The 19,653-nt window shown below is 33.3% G+C and overlaps 2 protein-coding genes across 2 annotated transcripts in view; one reads left to right on the forward strand and one right to left on the reverse strand.

Moving 5' to 3' along the window:
• Positions 1-6,169, reverse strand: part of Abcd2 (ATP binding cassette subfamily D member 2) — a 48,282-nt gene extending 42,113 nt beyond the window's left edge. Inside the window, exons 1-2 of the mRNA XM_047551821.1 lie at positions 5,039-6,169; positions 3,239-3,419 (exon numbers count right to left, since the gene is read on the reverse strand). Of these exons, the coding sequence (XP_047407777.1) occupies positions 3,239-3,419; positions 5,039-5,974 (1,117 nt within the window). The 5' untranslated portion in view covers positions 5,975-6,169. The remainder of the gene's footprint in view (positions 1-3,238; positions 3,420-5,038) is intronic.
• Positions 6,170-6,552: 383 nt separating this feature from the next.
• Positions 6,553-19,653, forward strand: part of C4H12orf40 (chromosome 4 C12orf40 homolog) — a 61,404-nt gene continuing 48,303 nt past the window's right edge. The window contains exon 1 of the mRNA XM_047548590.1: positions 6,553-6,743. Within this exon, the coding sequence (XP_047404546.1) occupies positions 6,724-6,743 (20 nt within the window). The 5' untranslated portion in view covers positions 6,553-6,723. The remainder of the gene's footprint in view (positions 6,744-19,653) is intronic.

The raw sequence follows: 19,653 nt of genomic DNA on the forward strand, positions 1-19,653 counted from the left end.
GGTCTCAAACTTACTCAAGTCCCATATTAAGTTTCAATGTAGCGAACATGGAGGTAGCAAGGTGTAGGAGAAGAAAGCAGTGGGCTAGGAGTAGATAATGCCTCTAATTCTTAGTACTTTGATCTTAGGCAAGGTTGGGGCTCTAGACTAAAAGATCCAAGCTACTCTTCTGATGTGAAAATGACATGTTCTACGTGCAATACTGTAATATGAACTTGTATACAAACATAATACTATCCTTACCATAAAATTTCACTGAAAATTGAAGTACAGAAAATCTACCACAAAACTAGTTTTCTATTCTCCAACAATTATGCAGGTTCTTTCCCCTATCCACAATTTCACCTCTGACTTCATAATTAATTTGAAATCCTTTGTTCCTTTAAACAATAACATTAATTACATCCTCAAACACCAATTGAGCATTTTCTATGAGCCAGGCACTGTTCTGAGTTTTACATATGTGATCTTTCTTAATCCTCATAACAACCCTGCTTTGTACATGACGAAGTTGACACACAAAAAAGTTATGTGATTTTCCCAAGGTCACAGTCTAGTAAACAAAACAGCTAGCATCTGAACCCAGGCAATCTGACTTGAGAGTTCAAAAGGTAAGAATAAAATAAATAACAACTGCTTCCATCCAACTTTTACTATTTAGCAAGGGCTGTTTCAAAACACCTTAAGTACATTGCATATTTTTTCATAACAATTCTGAACAAGGTATATTATTATCCCTGTAGTTAAGATAGGAAAATTAAGACCTATAAAGTTTATATAATTTTCCCAAGGATGAATAACTACTATATAGCAGTTTTTCTTTTTGCTATTCTCTCACTCACATATTTTTCCCACCTCCTTTTGCCTTAAAACATACAGTATCATGCACTTAATTCATTTCTAAAATAAAGGACAACTAAAGAATTAAGTGTAAATTAACATTGAAAAGTATATTAGAAAATATGGTATGTAGTTCCAAGACTTAAAATTCCAAAGACATATCACTATCTAAAAAAATTCTCTTGTCTGAGTGAAATATTTCACATCATATGTCACCATATGTCAAAAATATCTAGTAAATATATACATATGCATTCATATGGACACACATACTGTAACCTTAGATATTACAGAAGATTTCTGAAACAGATAATGTTGTGTCATATGATTTCATTTTTTCTTCTATGAAAACTTTACATCCTTTTCCTCTATATGAAAATTTTCTTTGGGAAGAAGCTTTAAGAAATACTCTTTCATTTGCATCAGTGGAATTATTATTAGTTTCAATCTAAAATAATGTTCCTTTAATATGGCATTTTCAGGATTTTTAGGATTTATTTTTAAATATCTTTTTACATCTTGCTAAGTAGCCTTGTTAGATTCTTCATATTCATTGTTTACCTTTTTACTATAGTCTCTGTGGGGTTAATTTGTCACCATTAATAGTTGCATTTTCATTGTTCTGTATTGAATACTCCAGGGTTTTCTAGTAAGACCAAACACTGCTAACAGAATACACCAAAATCTTGTCATTGGGATTGTCTCTAATATATATGTGAAACTTTATAATAAATATTATTGTGATGAACTTTTTAGTGAATATTTTACCAAATTCCTTAATAAAATTATTCTTATGGCCACAGGTTTTTAATTGTCTTTTTCCTTTAGTATTCTTTTGAAAAAGTAGTTATTTCATTATAAAAGGATTATGTTTAAAACACTATTACTAACAATACCATTTTTCAATATAAATTTTTTGATGATACTTTTTTGGGGTAATTTTGAAAACATAAAAACAGAATCAGTTCCTTCAGTGGTCTAAATATACTGTCTCAGGCAGTTTAATTGTGGACTATATTAGGTATGTATATAGCACTTACCATAAAGAACAACTTACATATATAATTTACTAAATAGTTTACTAATATGAACATTTTTAAGTTAAGAATGACTCAAATTTGACAAGTGTTTTTGTAAAATTGGTTAAAGCATTGCAACACTGTTTTAAAATATTAGAGTATTATATTTTTATTTGTTTTTATTAGATTGCTTTAAACAAAGAACAATTAATTCTTAATTTTATAAAATTAATCTATAAAATAAGGTGAATTCTGTTAATATTATTCTTCACAGATGCTAAGTCCCTTATATAAAATGATGTGGTAATTGCATATAACTTACATCTTCTCATACAGTTCAAATCTTCTCTAATACCTCTCACAATACCTCTTATAAAACCTAATATCATATAAATGCTATGTAAATAATTGTTATACTGTATTCTATAGAAGTATAACAAGAAAAAAAGTACATATTCATTACAGACACAAATATTCTCCAAATATTTTTCATCTGTGGTTGGTTGAATCCTTGGATTCAAACCCAAGAATTTAGAGGGCTGATTGAAATTCCCCTCCATCCCTGACAATTAAGACCTAAACTTCTATACAAGGATTAGATAACTTTTTTTTTTTTTTTTTTTTTTTTTTTTGTGGTGCTGGGGATTTAACCCAGGGCCTTGTGCTTGGTAGGCAAGCACTCTATCAACCGAGCTATATCCTCAGCCCTATATAACATTTTAACATTGCCTTTCTTTTCCTTATCTTTCTTAGTTATTCCAAAAAATGAAAACTGTTGGTAAAGACTTAGAATTAGGCAATTGCAGCCTTATAATTCCACCTCCAGTATACCACTATATTATGCTATACAGAAGGTTATCAGTATTACCTACACGTAGGTATTTACATATCATGGTATTTACATACTCTCTGAAACAATATACCTGGTGCCCAATGCAGTGAACCAAATTTCCAAATCACAAATCAGGGCAAATTCAGTTATGGACTCTATTATAGACTAAATTCATAGGATATGAAAAACTAAACATGAGGAAAGGTTGTGTTATACTCTTTCTGAAGGTACTGATTTGTTTTGAAGTTAACTGTTAACTATAGGCTTTTATATTAGGTAGTGTATTTAAAATTGTACCCTGAGTAACACTGCATCAGAGATCTCTAAAATATCTCCAATTCTTTGAGACAACAGGTTCTTTGATCACTTGTTTCCATTCATACTGTTGGTCTTATTACTGAATGTTGCAGTCTGACATTGTTTCTGACTACTAATAACTATAGAATGATTTCTATATATACAGTTTCACTAACATGAAACAAGCAATGACATCTTCGAGAGAAATTATGTTAAAGATAAATGTAATATTAAGTGTAAATGTCATTACCACCATCTGCAAAGCCAGTTGCAGTGATAATAGGTATAGCCACCATAATTAGTCCACAGCTGCTCCAAACATACTTCATTAAGAATTGCTCTATCATGATGTACCACAAACGTTTGGATAAAATAAGGTTCATCTGATCCGCTAATGCTTTGTAACTTTTCTGGAGTTGCTTCATTTCTACCTATAGAGAAAAAGAGATAAGAATTAGTCCAACATAGTTATGAAAATAAATACCATATGTGCCTGAGGGCTATCTTTAATGATAAGACTTGTTATTTTTGTTTACTTAATATAGCATTATCTATTGGCCTTAATAACCAAGTAATACAGATTGATATTATAATAAGTCATTATTATTTAGTTTGGGCTATACTTGGACTATTTGAAAAAACTTATGCTATTCAATGAATATAATATTAAATATAAAATACATAAAAGTGGGTTGAGGGTGTATTTCAGTAGTACAGTACTTGCCTAGAATGCATGAGGCCGTAGACTCAATCTTCAGCAACCCCCCTCCTCAAATATATATGTATGTATAAATACACATATATCCCCACAAAAATGATTTATAATTATAATCTGAAAATTTACAATGTTAAAATTATACTCTGTAAGACATGGATAAACAATGTGAAAACCATATCATTCTAAAAATAATTATATGACACACATGTATAAATTCCACTTTTGAACTGACTCAATTTACTGGATTTTGTCCTTTATGCAAGAAACATAGCACACTATAATATACATCATTGTGTTCAATGATTCAAAAAGGACAAATAGACATGATTAATACAATATGTGAGGTCAATTTTCAAGTGGGAGTAGAGGTTCTTCCTAAATTTGTTTCAAAATTTTTTCTTTAGATTGATTCTGCTAGTTAAAAATTGATAATTTCTGATGTTTTAAAAAGTAAATAATTCTCCTTGATAATTAAGATACCATCTTCAACTTAGAATACCTTAACATTTCATTTGCCAAGTCATCTGTATTAAGATTTCAGATGTATCATCTTAAAAATATGTCATATTTAACATCTGAAGTTACTTCCATGCACTAGAAATTTATACAATTGAGCTAATTTTTTTAGGGATCTGCTTAACGTTGAAAATCTTGAATATTTAAAAATATTCTGGAACTTCTTTTCTCCTACTCATTTCCTAATTTCAATTTTTTTCAAAGATAGACAAAATTTAATTTCACTGATTCTTTTAATTTGTTTCAAACTATGTACTGAACATAAACTAAGAGTAATGTAAATGTTACTTTGTAAGAAACTCTGCTGCATTTCTTAGGATACTCTAAAATTGATCAGACATGCAAAATTATTAAATTTGTCTTTCGTATGAAAATGTGGAGTTTTTCCCCTCCTAAGCAACAAAGGAATAACAATAAAGAAAACTATTCTAAATTTTCCACCTCAGTGGAAAGGTGTTTACTCTTAGTTTCCAAATACATATTTTCTTCACATATTCTAAGTTTACCTACCAAGTTAGGGTTTAAGTTTTAAGAAAGTGTTTTTGAGATATTTGAGTAACTGAAGATATGTAGACTGTTTCTTGGTATTGAAATTTTATTCTTATTAAACTTTTTAAAAGTTTGCACTCTAATTCTTTAACAGTCTGCGATTTTAAAAGAAAATGAAGTATATATTCTAATTTAAGTTTAGCAATCAGAGGAATCAAAAAGGGGGTCCATGAGTCATTAGTCAACAAAAACACAGATGGTATCTAGCACTACAGTGGCTGATTGAACAGTTTCACCTTTCACCCATCACCTTAATTTTTCTCTTACCTTATGTCCTCTGTAAAACGCAATTTCTTCCACGTTGGCTATAATTCTGGAGTGCACATACCGCAAATAGCCTTTTCTATGAGCTTCTTCAGCCACCAATTTACCAAATTTGGGAGAGCAAGCCTTCAACACTTTAGCAGTGGCATACACCACAAGTCCTGCTAACAAGGTGGGCCCAATTGGGCTTGCTCCTCTGGATGTAGCAGTCTGGATGAGTGTATAGGAGGTCAGGATTACATCTAAAATAGGTTTGGTCAGGTTGGAATACAAGTGAGCCACAGATTGGGAGAACATCATAATATCCTCTGTAAGAGACTGGTCAGGGTTTGCCAGTCTCCCATCCATATTGATCACCTTATAATAAGTCTGATTTGCAAAATAGGTTTCATAGGCATGGTCTACTAGGCGAGTTCTGAAAGCCAAAGCCAATTTGCACTCCAAGTACCTTATTGCACTGTTGACAAAGGTGGCAGGAATGGCAATCATAAGCCACTTGATTAACTTGAGGATGAAAGTCCGAGGCTTCTTTTCCACAATGCTTTTCACGATTTTTCCATCCAGACCAGCCACATAGATAGATAGAAAGGTTCTTGAAATTAGAGCCACCGAGTGAAGGCAGAGCCACCCTGTTTCAGTGGTCACAAGTTTCGGAAAGAGAATTTTCCTAAGTTCTAGTAGCTGTTTGAAAAAATCTGCATTCACTCCAGGCGAAGGTTTTTTACAAATGGTCTCGGTGCAATGCAGTATTTCTCTGTTCTCTGCAGCGGGGTAAGCTTCTTTTTTCCTCCCGTGGCCAGATTGCTTTAAACGCTTGCCAATGATGGGATAGAGGGTTTTCAGAGCATATGCTGCAGCCACCAGGCAGGCAGCCCTCTTAGCAGCACCCGATCTGGTCCATTTCATTCGATCAGCTGCTGCATTTAGCATATGTATCATTTTCCCAGTTACCCAAATCAGCTTCAATAAGGATTCTTTTAAAAGATCATACTCCACAGGAACCCCCAGAAGATGTTTCAGAAGTCCTACAACATCCCATAGTCTGTAGCGTTTCTCCTTTACTGTTTTATTTTATCTTATTATTTTGTTCGTCTGTGATATATATACAGCAGAACTCAGACTTCACTGCATCTACTGGGGATGATTCCTTCAGAAGCTCTAGCTGCACGAAGCTCCTCCCTCCCAGGCCCCTCATTGGCTGTGAGGGCGGTGGGACCTTGGAATCCTCACAGCTTCCCTTTCGAACCTTGAAAAGGAGGAGAGAGCAAAACGAATTACATCTTTAAACAGTTCAGAGAGGGTTAAACGTCTATTTTTGGAGAGGTCGAATCAGGCCAGCTACCAGCGAACAAAACCTGCCCTAGCTACTGAGCATGCTCGGTGTCACTTAGAAACCCGCAGAAGTTTCAGAGTATACAATTCTTGGAGTTTTTTTTTTTTTTTTTTTTTTTTAAGATACCATAAGGGGAAGAGAAAGCAGAAGGATTTATTTGCAAAATGAGACAAGGGAAAGTAACCAGGGAGATGAGGGAGGAGGGACAAGATGATCAACATAAAATGAATGCGAAAAGGGAATGGGTCAGAGAAGAAAGTGAACCGGCACTGACGAAAACAAAATATCAAATGCAAATACTTGGGTCTGTGTTTTGGTCTGAAGTGGGGTTTGTTTTTTGTTTGTCATTTCACGAATGGTCCCAGGACCTAACAGGTAAGTTGTAATTGAGGGTGTTCCTTGTAAATAAGGAGGGGGAGGGGGAATTCTTTTGTATTACAGAAAATAATTCTTTCTTATAACTCTAGACTTTCTCCTTTTTTCCACTCCAGACCCACACGTACTTGTCATTATAATAAAAATCCTCCTGCTCCATAATTGTTATTTTTTAGCAATGGAAATCAGATGTACTCTTATTTATTTACAAGGTGACTATAAATGAGAGTAATGTTTCATTTCGACTACTCCCTTGTGTTTTCACTTGGAGATATTTATGGCTATAATCAAATATCATTTGGGAATCTGAAACTGGGTGATGGAAAAGCTATTACTTCATTTTTCAAAAATTCATGTCTTTTGTAAATTTTCGTTGTGTTTGGTCTGCTTAGACTTAGTGGTAATCTACTGGCTACTTTCTATTTTCATTTTGATTATTTGATAAAAATCAAGAGTGTTTTAAAAATTCTTCACATTCCTAAAGGAGGATATAGTGGACATAAACTTCTCAATAGTCAAGCAAAATTTTGCATAACTTAAAAAATTCAAAGGACTTTTTTTAAGGAAAGGCTGTGTATATTTTAATGTGAGAAAATATTTTTTTGCTTTCCTCTCCATCTCACTCTATAACGTAGATGCAAATTTCTAGTTAACTGAAAGCTTGGGAAGATGGTCATTTAAGGTAGAACAGAGCTTGGCAAATTATGATCAATGGGTCAATTTTAGCCTGGTACTTATTTTTATAGGACCAGTAAGCTAAGAATGATTTTATATTTTAAATGGTTGAAAATACACCAAAAAAGAATATTTTATGATGAGAAAGTTATTTTATGATGAATAAAATATTTTATGATGAGAAAATTTTTATTTCCATGTCCATAAATAAAGTTTTATTGGAACACAGTCAAATTCATTTACCTGCATTTTGTCGATGATTTCTTTTAAGCCAAAGTGGCAGAGTTGAATGGATGCAACAGAGACTATACTATTTAGTCTTTTTACTTTCTTGCCTTTATAGGAGTTTGGAAATCTCAGTGCTAGAATATAAAACCTGTCTTGATGTTAAATGATCTTCATTTTTCAGTTTATTATGAACTATCCTCATTTTTGTAAGTAACATTATTCTCAAACTTTTAAACTGTTATATGATTATATGAATTCCAAGAATCATTACATATATTTTCATTTGTTTACATTAAATTCAACAAATTTATTAATATGAGTGACAATTTCATACAAGTCTCTTTAATATTATCATCACTTGATTATTCTATTAAGAATTTCTAAGCTTCTATATAAAGATCAAAGGGTCATAGTGGTTATTATCAAAATCTTTTCTCTCTCAGATCATGCTTTTGGTGTATGCAAAATAAGACTGCTTTATATTTTTAAATTTTAGTCATTTATGTTCATGTCCTGAGAGCTGAACATAGAAGGGTTAACTGTAACAGGTTGGAAGCCTGGGTAAATCTACCTGAAGGTGATGGCAAGATGTTTAGTCAGGCAGAACATGGTATACAGAAGGATGACTGGGTTAGACGACAGCTGGTAGTCAAGACAAGTGGCTTACATCACTGGCAAACCATCAGGGGCAGCCATATGGGGAAAGGGAGTGGACTGGGAATCTAGAAGCAAAGAACACTAGAGATTCAAGCAGGACAGCTCTTAGCTGTAGGTAGCCCAGTTTACCAATTAGTAATGAGGCTGAGGTGCAGAAACAAGCTTTGAATGCCTGGGATGAGAGTTTGCTGAATGGAGAATCAAGTATGAGGAAAGAGGCCAAAATGGAAATTTAGTTACAAGAATTACCATGCAAAGAAGGTTGAGGGGCACTTAGTACAACTGTGGAAAAGGTCAATGTGAAGTTTTTTCTTTGTTCTTGTTGCTTTCAGTTTTTTGTTTTTTGTTTTTTGTTTTTTTTTGTTTTTTTTTTTAATGGCAGCCCACCCCTACCGCTCTTTTTAAAAACTTTTAGTTGTAGGTGGACACAATACCTTCATTTTATTTTTATGTGGTGCTGAAGATCAAACCCAGGGCCTCACACATGCTAGGCATGTGCACTACCACTGAGCCACAATCCCAGCCCTCAATGTGAGTTTTGACTTGATATTAAGCCAGCCCTTTAGGTCCAGAACTAACTATAATAATGTAAATTTCAGGGCCTAAGATCTGAGATTAGGTTCAACATTTCAGATAAAGCAGAGGAAGGATTGGAGATGATAGGAAACAATGTAGGCAATCAGAGGAGGAAATATAGTCATGCTATATTTTTTGGTTTTGGTCAACATTGGACCATGCATACGACAGTGGTCCCATAAGATCCTAATGGAGCTGAAATAGTCCTATCACCAAGTGACGTCATAGCCATTGTAATGTCACATAACAATGCAATGCATTACTCACCTGTTTGTGGTAATGCAGTTGTAAACAAACCTACTGTGCAGCCAATCAGATAAAAGCATAGCACATATAATTAATAGTTGACAGTGATAATAAATGACTATTTACTGGCTTATGTATTTACTGTACTTATCTTTTTATCATTGTAGTATATTCTTTATAATTATAAAATAAAGTTTGTTGTAAAACAGTATGCCATATTATACCTCATAAATTTCAGGCCTCATATGCAGCCTCACGCATATCAAGTTTACTGTGGCCCTTGATTCCATCAAGAGGTCACATGAAGTGATTTACCAATACCATCCAGCTTTGTGTAAATACACTCTGATAATTGCATGATGACAAAACCATCTAAGATGCATTTCTCAATGTATTCCCATCATTAAGTGACACAGGACTTTAAGAAATTAAGATTGTTAGGGTGATTCTTTTATTTTTTTATACTGGTAGTATGAATTAAAGCAAAGAGAATGTTACTTTAGTTTGAATTCCAAACTAGGAGAAAAAAAGAAGTGAAAAATCCCTTGTTATTGTATTAAACATATTTGGTTTAATTTCCACTCAAGCTTCTCAACTTTATGTATTTTTGTATGGGAAAATATTAAAAATTTCTTGAGAGGAGAAATAATCTTAGAAAAAGCTTGAAATGAGTTCTAAAAATTTTAAAAAGCAATAATTCTCAAATCATTCTGCTTATAATATGATATCCTCATGGGTGTCACCAATATCCATCCAAGAGCAAGATTAGATATTACATGTATATATAATAATATATATTAGAAACTATACACACACACACACATTTTATAAACTGTAAAATCTCAGATTTTTTTGGTAGCAAGCAGAACAACATATCCATGTATATAAATGAATATACAATATAGATTATATTTTAGATTGCAAATCACCAGAAAGTAATTTTTATAAATAGGTAAAGATAAATTATTTAAACTTTAGTAATTTTGAATGAATTTCATTCACAACAAATGCTAAATAGTATTTGATATGTTCTGCATTGTTTTTGTGAACTGATTCCTGACCCAAGAGATGACCTAATTGCTCTACAGACCCTAAAATAGTACAGTGTTTGATTCTTATTATCTATCAGTCATGCTACCTTAGTTATGGAGACATAAACAACACTGCAGTTGAGATCTTCAGCCAATATTTCAGCTGTTATACATAACTGCCTAATACCTTGTTTCTAAGGAAATGTCTTTTGCTGTAAGAAAAACTCAGTAAATACTGTTTGAACATGTATCCCATAGATTAATCTTTCCTTAGCCTAATTCACCATTTCTACTGCCTCCTATGACAGGGAGGAAAGTAGTGACTCTAGTGAAGGAGAAGAGATGGTTCATTCCAGCTCTGTTCTTAACTCCTCTGAAAAAGTCAATCTCCATTATGTCCTTTCACAAACAATAAAGGGAAAAAAGAAAGAAAAGGAAGGAAGGAAGCAAGTCATATTTCCTTTAGAAAATTATTTCCCCTTCTAGTTAATTTAGTCAACAAATTTTAGAATGCTAAAAGTAGGAAAGACTGATATACAGGACTATTGCTTCTGCCTAGAGAGTATGGTTTAGTTACTGAAAACCAACAGCCACTCTGTGCAGAGGGATACTTAGTTCTCTGAAATGTTGAATTCACCTGATCAATTCAGTCACAGATATACTTTGATGACTTTTTGTTATAAAAGTCAGGATTTGCATTATTAAATAAGATATCTACTCTGGGACATAATACAATTCTAGGTACTATTTCCCAACTACTTAATAGAAAACATATTACATTATGAGATCTTCTACAGGTTACACTGGGAAAAAGCATCATGGCAACTGAAAAAAATTCTTTGTGCATATATTGGGGATAAGATATTTAGTTTCTAAGCAAAATATTGCAGAAAGTTTGTAAAATATGTTTTGTGAATATATACAAACAATACAGAAATGAACAGCAAAATCCAATTTCCATTTTGGGTTTTTTTTTTCCCCTAGTAAGAAGTTTAGTTTTCATGGCTAAATTGAATTGTGATCAAGGTCTTTTTAAAAACCCACAACACTCACAAAATGTAGAATAGTAGATTACTACAGGGCAATGTTTCTGATAACTGTTTATTAAGATGGTACATTAGAAATATGTAAAGAGTTTGGGTGTGGAATAACAAATCAAAATAGAAAATATCATTTTTAGGGCTTGGAGATGGGTAATCTAGCTAGTCCTTTTCTTTCCTAAGTCTCTGACTTGATAAAGACAGCAGAGGCCAGAAAGGAATTAGATAAATTACAGTGCAGATGGTATGAAACGCCAACCCTGGGGCCACTATCAGATATTTTCATTTATTTAGGCTTGCCTGGGCTAAGAGGTTAAAACCTACATCGGCCTTGTTACTCAGGTTGAGTTGGGCGGATGCTACACTGTGCTCTCCCATTGCTTCCCTTGCGGCCTGACAGGGCTCCGCCTCCCACCGGAAGAGAAGCACAGAAGAAGCCGCAGAGGCTGTTGGGACTGGGACGGGAAGGTCTCTCGGGAGCGCGTTGACTGTTGGGAAGTGGGGCCCCAGGCTGGTGGTGAGGAGAAGAGAATCTCCTTGAAGCTGAGGGTTGACCTGGAACTGAGTGACTCACGCTTCAGCCGTAGGGAACTCAGTGAACCCTCGTTTGGGAAGTTTTGCAGCCATGAATTGGGTTGGGGGATCCCGGTAAGTTGCGCTGCTAGCGCTAGATAGTATAGTCTTCAGGTTCCTGGACATTTATTACTGTAGTGATGCCTTTTTCTTAGGCCCACATGGAAGGGTCACAGCCTTAGCTGGAAACGAAGTTGGTAGGAGTGGGTCTTTTAATTGTTATACATGCCAGGATGGAGGATTTTGCTTCCAGTCCCTGTTCTTAAAACGAAAGCAACTCGGCTTCTCTGCTATCTTCCCGAAGGCTTCACTTGTGGGCCCTACTATGGGTGACAGCTCCTGCTTTTCTTCTTTTCTTCCTTAATATCCTTTGTGCTTCTTCTTTTATGAGGCCCCTGAACCCAACCCTACTGCTTCTTCCTGCACCAACTCCTCTCTTGAAAGGTGAATTTCTATAGGATGCTATATAGTCTTTGCATTAATTTGGAAAGAATCAAAGGACAGTCCAGTCCCAATTGCACTACATCCATGGCACAGCAGCAATATCACCTTGTTTTCAAATTATAATTTATTTTTTAAAGGTAAATACTGTCACCAAGAGTTTACAGTTCTTATTTAGCATGAATCACATAAAACATGATAGGTTGACAATTTAGATTTATGTGACCTATTTATTGCTATTGACCTCAAAATCTCTTAGGGTGGAAATCATATAGGTCTGTAATGTCATTTGATCAAAAGCATTGATAATAAGTGTTTCAGTTGAAACAACTTCTATGTACCTTTTTTCTTTTTTTAATCACAGGTAGACAGGTACAATGGTGATATGGTTAAATATATATTAAATTTTTAAAAATTATAAGAGAAAAGATGCCTTTATGTTCACTAAGTAATATATCTGAGTAATATACATTCACCAAGTATTATAGCTTGAGTGTTTATCCTGTTGATTGTGTTAGAAATTTACCAGGATTATTTCCAGCTAGTGTTCTAAAAGAACACTTGCCCTTTGGAAAAAAGTGAAAATTCACTTATAGGTTTCAACAGAATTTAGTTATACATGATTATAAAGTGATGATTTTGAATTTGCCATTCTTTAAAATGAATATGAAGATTGTATGAAGTCATATTACAAAGACTTAGGCACTATTAGTATGGTGCTATTATTGTCATATATAACAAATTTTTCTGTTTGAGTAGTATTTTAATTGCCATTGGGAGGATTCAAAAGCAATATACTTGCAGGAAATGTGGTCTACGATTGTGTTTCTCAAAATGATTGTACTGCTGCACCTGAAAGAATTAGGTACTGGGGCTTAAGAAACAGCAGAATAAATATGCATGGTTACATCTGCTTGGAGCATTCTTTTTACTCAGAGACTGGGAAAAGCCTGTCTTTAAATATAAACAAACATGGAAACATTACAGAATAAAATTAAAATTCTTAAAAGATGTTAAGATAAACTATGCAGTTTTAAATAAATGTTCCTTGTGAGAGAATTGGGCTTCTTCAGGCAAAGCCACATGCTGATAATGAAAAAATGAGTGTCTTCACTTTCTACAGTCAGAGTAGGCAAGAGTAGATGAGATTAGTTGAATTTGGTACTCTGATTCCTTAAAAGCCCTCAATCTAAGAATGCTTTTAGTAACCACTAGCAGTTGATTGGAGCTTCTATCAAATAGAAATTTTAATTCTTATCCCAGACTTATCTTAGAATACCTATTTATTCTCCTTTGTTATTAGGGGTGTTTTTTGGTTGAAAATTTTAAGAACTGTTAGGAACTTAAAATACAGAATAGTAACTAGAGAACAATTATAAAACTCCTTCAGAAACTCAAGGACATTCAGAATTAATTCAACAAATAATATTTTTACATGCCTACTTGTTTAGGGTCTTAAGTTGAACAGGGGCATTCATAAAATAAAGAGATCATTCTGGTTCCACAAAAAGTGCCATATGATAGAATGTTGAGATTTGAATTCATTAAATCACTATAATAGGTAACAAGCACTGTTACTTTTTGTACTTATTTTCTCCTTACAAGAATTTTATGAAGTAGATAGGAATGTTGTCCTCATTTTACTGACAGGGAAACTGAAGTACAGTTAATATTAAGTGACTTTTCTAGGGTGAGTAGCTAGTCAATAGCAGAGTTAGGATATTAGCCCAATGAGCTTAACCACTATGCTGTGCTTTGTTAAAAAAAATGTATTGTAGAAAGTGGCACAAATAAAGGGCTGTGAATATTTCAAGAAACATAAAGTTACACTAAGCAATGTTGGATAGCACAGGGTAAGCATCAAAGATGCAATGAAATATAGGTTCTTAAAAGTAAAAAAGAACGTGAGATAAATGATCAACTTGGAGAACTTGTTTTCAGAGGAGTCTTAAAAGAAATGAGTTGGGAGGGGAGGTATTACATTAAAGAACTTGAAAAAATTATTTGACAGCTAGGTGGGTCTGGATTAAGAAGCTTAAACAGGAGCTCTGAATATTTTAAGTGAATGAATGAAACTGGCTACCACAAATTTATGTTTTGGTAGTAGCAACCTGATTGCATGTGCTCATTTGAAGCAGAGTGTTCTTATTTTATATTACAAAAACTTGATATACTGTTTAATTGCAGAATCATTTGATAGGAGTATCTTCACATTTTTATAGTTGCAAAGGTCTTTACAACTTTTTAATATAAAACATAGTATTTGACCTTTACCTGCTCTCCACCATAAGAGTTCTATTTGTCACATTAGTTTATGAGAGAAAGAGCTGGTCGTTGGAGACCAGCTCTTTTCCTTTTGTAATTGTTTACTTCGTTGGCTGGCTTTAATATTGTAGTTTTTGATATCTTTGCAAGATATCGCAATGTTTCATTTCAAACCGAAGTCTCATTAAGGATAAGAAAGTTGATCTAAGCAGAGACTAATTTACATGTGTATGATAGTGAGTCTCAGGCTATTGTCACCAAAACTCACTAATTAGCTATAGTGTCAGATTTTTCCATTTAATGAACTGTTTTTTCCTCAAATTATATCCTTTTTGACCTTTTCAAATATTAAAATACACCCCTCCCTTTTAAACCTTTCCTTGACAAGTTAAAAATATCAATTCTTTGTCATTTCCACCAATTAAAAATAATTTTAAAAAAATTACTTGTCTGGGAATCATTGACCTAGAACTCTCATTTGATTTTTAAAGCTAGAGATCACTACTGAGACTCTATTTTGCTAATTGGATCAATGTGCAAATTTGAGAGAGGGCAGATGGAAGCATAGATTTTTTTTTTTTTTGGAAAGTTTCTTTTCTTTATTACCCAGTGACTAATTTCACCAAATTCCTAGCTAAGCGTGAAGGTGGTAGCAAAAAAGGACACTATAAAGATGGAAGCAATCTTTGGGCCAGAAAATGCTATTCAGAGTTAGATTGACTATAGGTCTATAAATATAGCACTCAAATGAAAGGTAAGAATTTTGGCGAGGGATACTAGGGGTTGAACCCATGAGTGCTTTACCACTGAGCTACGTCCCAGCACATTTTTAACTTTTGAGATGGTGTCTCGGTGATTTACTGATACTGCTTTGAATTTGTATCCTCGGGCTTAGCTTCCCGAGTTGCTGGGATTACACACACAAACCACTGTGCCTGGCTCAGTATAAGTATTTTTTTAATTAAAGAGGTTTATTTTTATAATTTTAATCAGAGAATACAACCAGTGTCATTAAAAGGCACAGGTGAAGTTCTGTTGGTATTGAGGTGAGGGAGGAGAGGCTACCATTTGTAGATGCAGGTTTATATCTAGTTCATCTAAGCAAAACACTGGGTGCTATATATCAAGCAGTATGCCACATGGGAGTGCAAAGCAACTATAATTTAGTTACATTCTGAGAGTTTTGTAGTTTATCAAGGGAGAAAAATATCATCTTAAGTTTGAAAATATTTAAGATCAGAGATCCAAATATATGATATATAAAATAGGTAATATGAACATAGGATAGTTTTAGCTGTGGTTTTGACTGATCAGAATTAAATATGAGGGTTCAGATGGAGAGGAAAAAATAAAAATTGCATAAGTAGTTGGACACAAGATTATGTATATTTAAATTTTTAAATGTGTGTATGTGTCTGCTTGATAGTGAGTTTGAAAACCAAAGAAGTTGAAATTTTTCTATTATTGAGGAGCCATACAAATTTTGAAGAAACAATGTAAGTGATATTTTATGACTATTTGTTGTGTTGGTGTTACTTAGGTTGGGGTATAGCTGAGGAGACTCCATGATAGTGCTATCAATTAGGATTCTGCTAGGAAGGAAAATTAATACTGTTTTAAATTTTTTTTTGGTGTAACTATATATTCTCCAAATCCAGTCAACACAAGGTCTAACTCACTTTGTATGGATTACAGACTGTGTAAATTAGGGTTGATTATTAGACCTTTCTATACATTGGTGGATCCAGGTTGTGGGTAAGCCCTCTGGAAAAAGAATATGAAATTAGATACAGAGCCTTGGAAGGGGCACATTCAGGTAAATGGGCCTGAAACTTAAGCTTAATTGTCTTTGCAGGAAATTAGCCTTTGTCTTATACCTCTCTTTGTTCATCTGTTAAATGTGAACAATACTCAAGTATATAGCAAATGTCATCCCAGTTCAGCAGTCAAGGTTTGTGTGTGGTCTTAAGGTCATATTTATTATTTCCGCAATCCCACAGTGGTGGGGACTTGAACCCGGGCCTCTAGTGTGCAAGGCAGGCACTCTACATGATGGTCTATATCGCCAGCACTTAAGGTCATATTTAATTTAGCATTTGTCTTAGAGTTTTTTGTTCTTTTAGCTACATATAAACTACTGTTAATAGTTCCATTAAAATCTGCCATCATAAATTCAGTGAATATAATTTTAAAAATCTCTGCCATGGTTCTATTTTTGTGTAAGTCATACGTGCACTGAAGACACTTCTCATTTTAACACGGTTACATCTGAAATCCAATGGTAATGCAGGTCTTTATTTGATACTCTCCGGATGGAAATAATAAAAGTTCCTTTTAAAGACAGCATGAAAGGTACTTTCTGACAAAAGGAAGTGTCCTAGGAAATGAGTAGTTAGAGACAGCAAACTTGCTGGGTAGTGGGGGAGAGGTATTTATTTGGGCTGTCTCTGTTGTCCATTGGTGTATCCAGTCATCGTTATAACATTGCAAGTTAAGGTCTGAGAGATTTATATAGCCTCTCTGCCTGAAATAAGGGGAATTGTAGATTAGGAGTTAATGAAATATTTGTGAAATATAGAGGCTAGTCTGTCCTGTCAGACATGCTAATGAATTGAAAGAATGCTATTGCTAGAATAGCTTTGTCAACAATTATTTTATCATACTGTTTGGTAATGCTTTTTAACAATCTTTTTGGCAGCAGGGAGCTCAAATAAAGGAAAAGTTAATACATAGTGAAAAAGTAAGCACGGATATTTCACTTTTCAAGGAAGTCAGTGAACCTATAACTTGTGCACAAAATGTTTTATCAACATCCAACATCCCCCATAGTTGTATTGATGAGCACATAAAAATCTGAAGATGTAAACCTACTGAAAAAACATCAGCATTTGCTTTCAGATTTAGTAAGTATTTTGAACAGATACATGCAGACAACAATTTAATATTTAGCTGCAGAAGGTGCATTTACCTAATACTCTGTGAAATATGACTTTTCATTTACATCAAATGACTTCTAAATTCCATGTAATTTGATTTAAAATTTTCTTGTGTGTATTCAAAACAGCAGGTGATGACGGTAAATGTGTAGTATTTATTAGCAGAACTTCTTAAGCAGTTAAATGCCAGTTTTACACGAGTGTCATCAGATACCACACATAGAAAATAATTCCAATAGTTATTTCATATAATTCATGGAATCAAAGAGAAATTCTTAGAAGCACATGTTGTCAAAGGTAGAACATCTGATATTATTGCATATACAACTATGAATTCTGTTGACATTATGAATTCCATTAAGTTCCATTTTGAAGATAATATGATTTCTGCAATCATAATATGAATACAAATTTGATGAATCATAACTTTATGGGTAGAACAGGGTACTCACTAAATTATGTGACCTGTGTAACTGAGATATACTTTGAATTATTTGAATTTACATATATTAATTACATAGCTGCATCCAAAGAAGCAGGATATGTTGTCTAATAGAAGATGTAATTGTCAAAATTTTCAAGTTGTTTTATATGTGCAGCATAATATAATTGAACTACAATATTTTTGAGACAAAATTGATGCTGTATAAAAAAAGAATGCTTTGGTATTTTCTTTGGTTCCTTTCATTAATTAGATATCACACATTTGAGTCTGAAAAATTACTTTATATATCAATCTATGGGTTCTATGTTGTTATTAAATATTTTAATAAGTCCTTTAAATTTTTATGGCAGTTTGTTAAAAAGCTAGTGTAAATATTTATTCAGAGTATTTCATAATTGGAATGACCAAATATTTCAGTGTTTGGAAACTTTTAGTAAATTATAACTACTGAAAATAAAATTTTAAAGATTTATCCTGCACAAGATGTAATTTTGAAATTTTATTTTTGGTATTCAGATTCTGTATTGGATTATTGTGGCTGTTACAAAAAACTTTTTGATGGAGTGCATATTTTTAATTGGTTAATTTTATATTTTGTACCAGAATGAAATTGAAGAATCCCAGTTTTATAACACCTAAATTTGAAGAAACATTTAAAAATTATATATATATTGGTCAAATTTTGTCTTATAAAAATAAGCAAGTTACTCTGAATGGTTTGGCAAAGATGGTACTTGTGAAAATATTTTGGCTAAATGAAAACAAAGAGTAAGAGGTAGGGAGGGTAAGGAGAGGTTTATCAATGAATGCTAAGTTATAGTTACATATACAAGAGGTTCTGTTGTGCTGTTGCACAGTAGGGTGACTATAAATAATAGTAATGTATTGTAAATCTCAGAAAGCTAGAAGAAATGATTTTTATTGTTTTTACCATAAAGGAATGATAAATGAGGAGATATCTATGTTTAACATGATTTAAAGATCTATAATATATACATGTATCAAAACATCACATGATATCCTATAAATATATTTTTATCTCAGTTTAAAAAATTAAAAATAAAATTGACACTTTTCCATTTGGCAAAATTTGCTCTGAGCTTACCAAGTACTTCAGCAACTATAACAAGAACATTTTCTTGATTAAAAATAATATGGTTCATGTAGAAGTGTTGATTGAAGGTTTAATTTTAAATTTATTAACCAAATGTAATTTTAAAGATTATTGTGGAAAGTATAAGTCCATATTGAAAAAGCACCTTCTTCTGGAAACTATTAGTAACAAAGTATTAGAGACAAATCCAGTTTACATAATTATATTACATGAATTCAAGCATTATTTTTTCTGCTCATGTTTTTTGTTTAGCCCTATGACAGTTGATATAAAGAATTTTTTTGTGTTGTAAGAATATTGGGGGAAAAGTACACATACATTGTTGGTGGGACTGCAATGGTGCAACCATTCTCAGAAGCAGTCTGGAGATTTCTCAAAATATTAGGGATAGCCAGGTGTGGTGGTTCATACCTGTAATCCCAGTGGCTCAGGAGACTGAGGCAGGAGGATCGAGAGTTCAAAGCCAGCCTCATCAGAAGTGTGACTCTAAGCAACTCAGTGAGACTCTGTTTCTAAATAAAATACAAAATAGGACTGGGGATATGGCTCAGTGACCGAGTGTCCCTGAGTTCAATCCCCAGTACCCTTCATCCCCCCAAAAAATATTAGGGATGGAATCACCATATGACCCAGCTAACCCACTCCTTGGTATACATCCAAAGGTCTAAAATCAATATATGATA

Source organism: Sciurus carolinensis, chromosome 4 (assembly GCF_902686445.1).
Source record: "Sciurus carolinensis chromosome 4, mSciCar1.2, whole genome shotgun sequence".
NCBI lineage: Eukaryota > Metazoa > Chordata > Mammalia > Rodentia > Sciuridae > Sciurus > Sciurus carolinensis.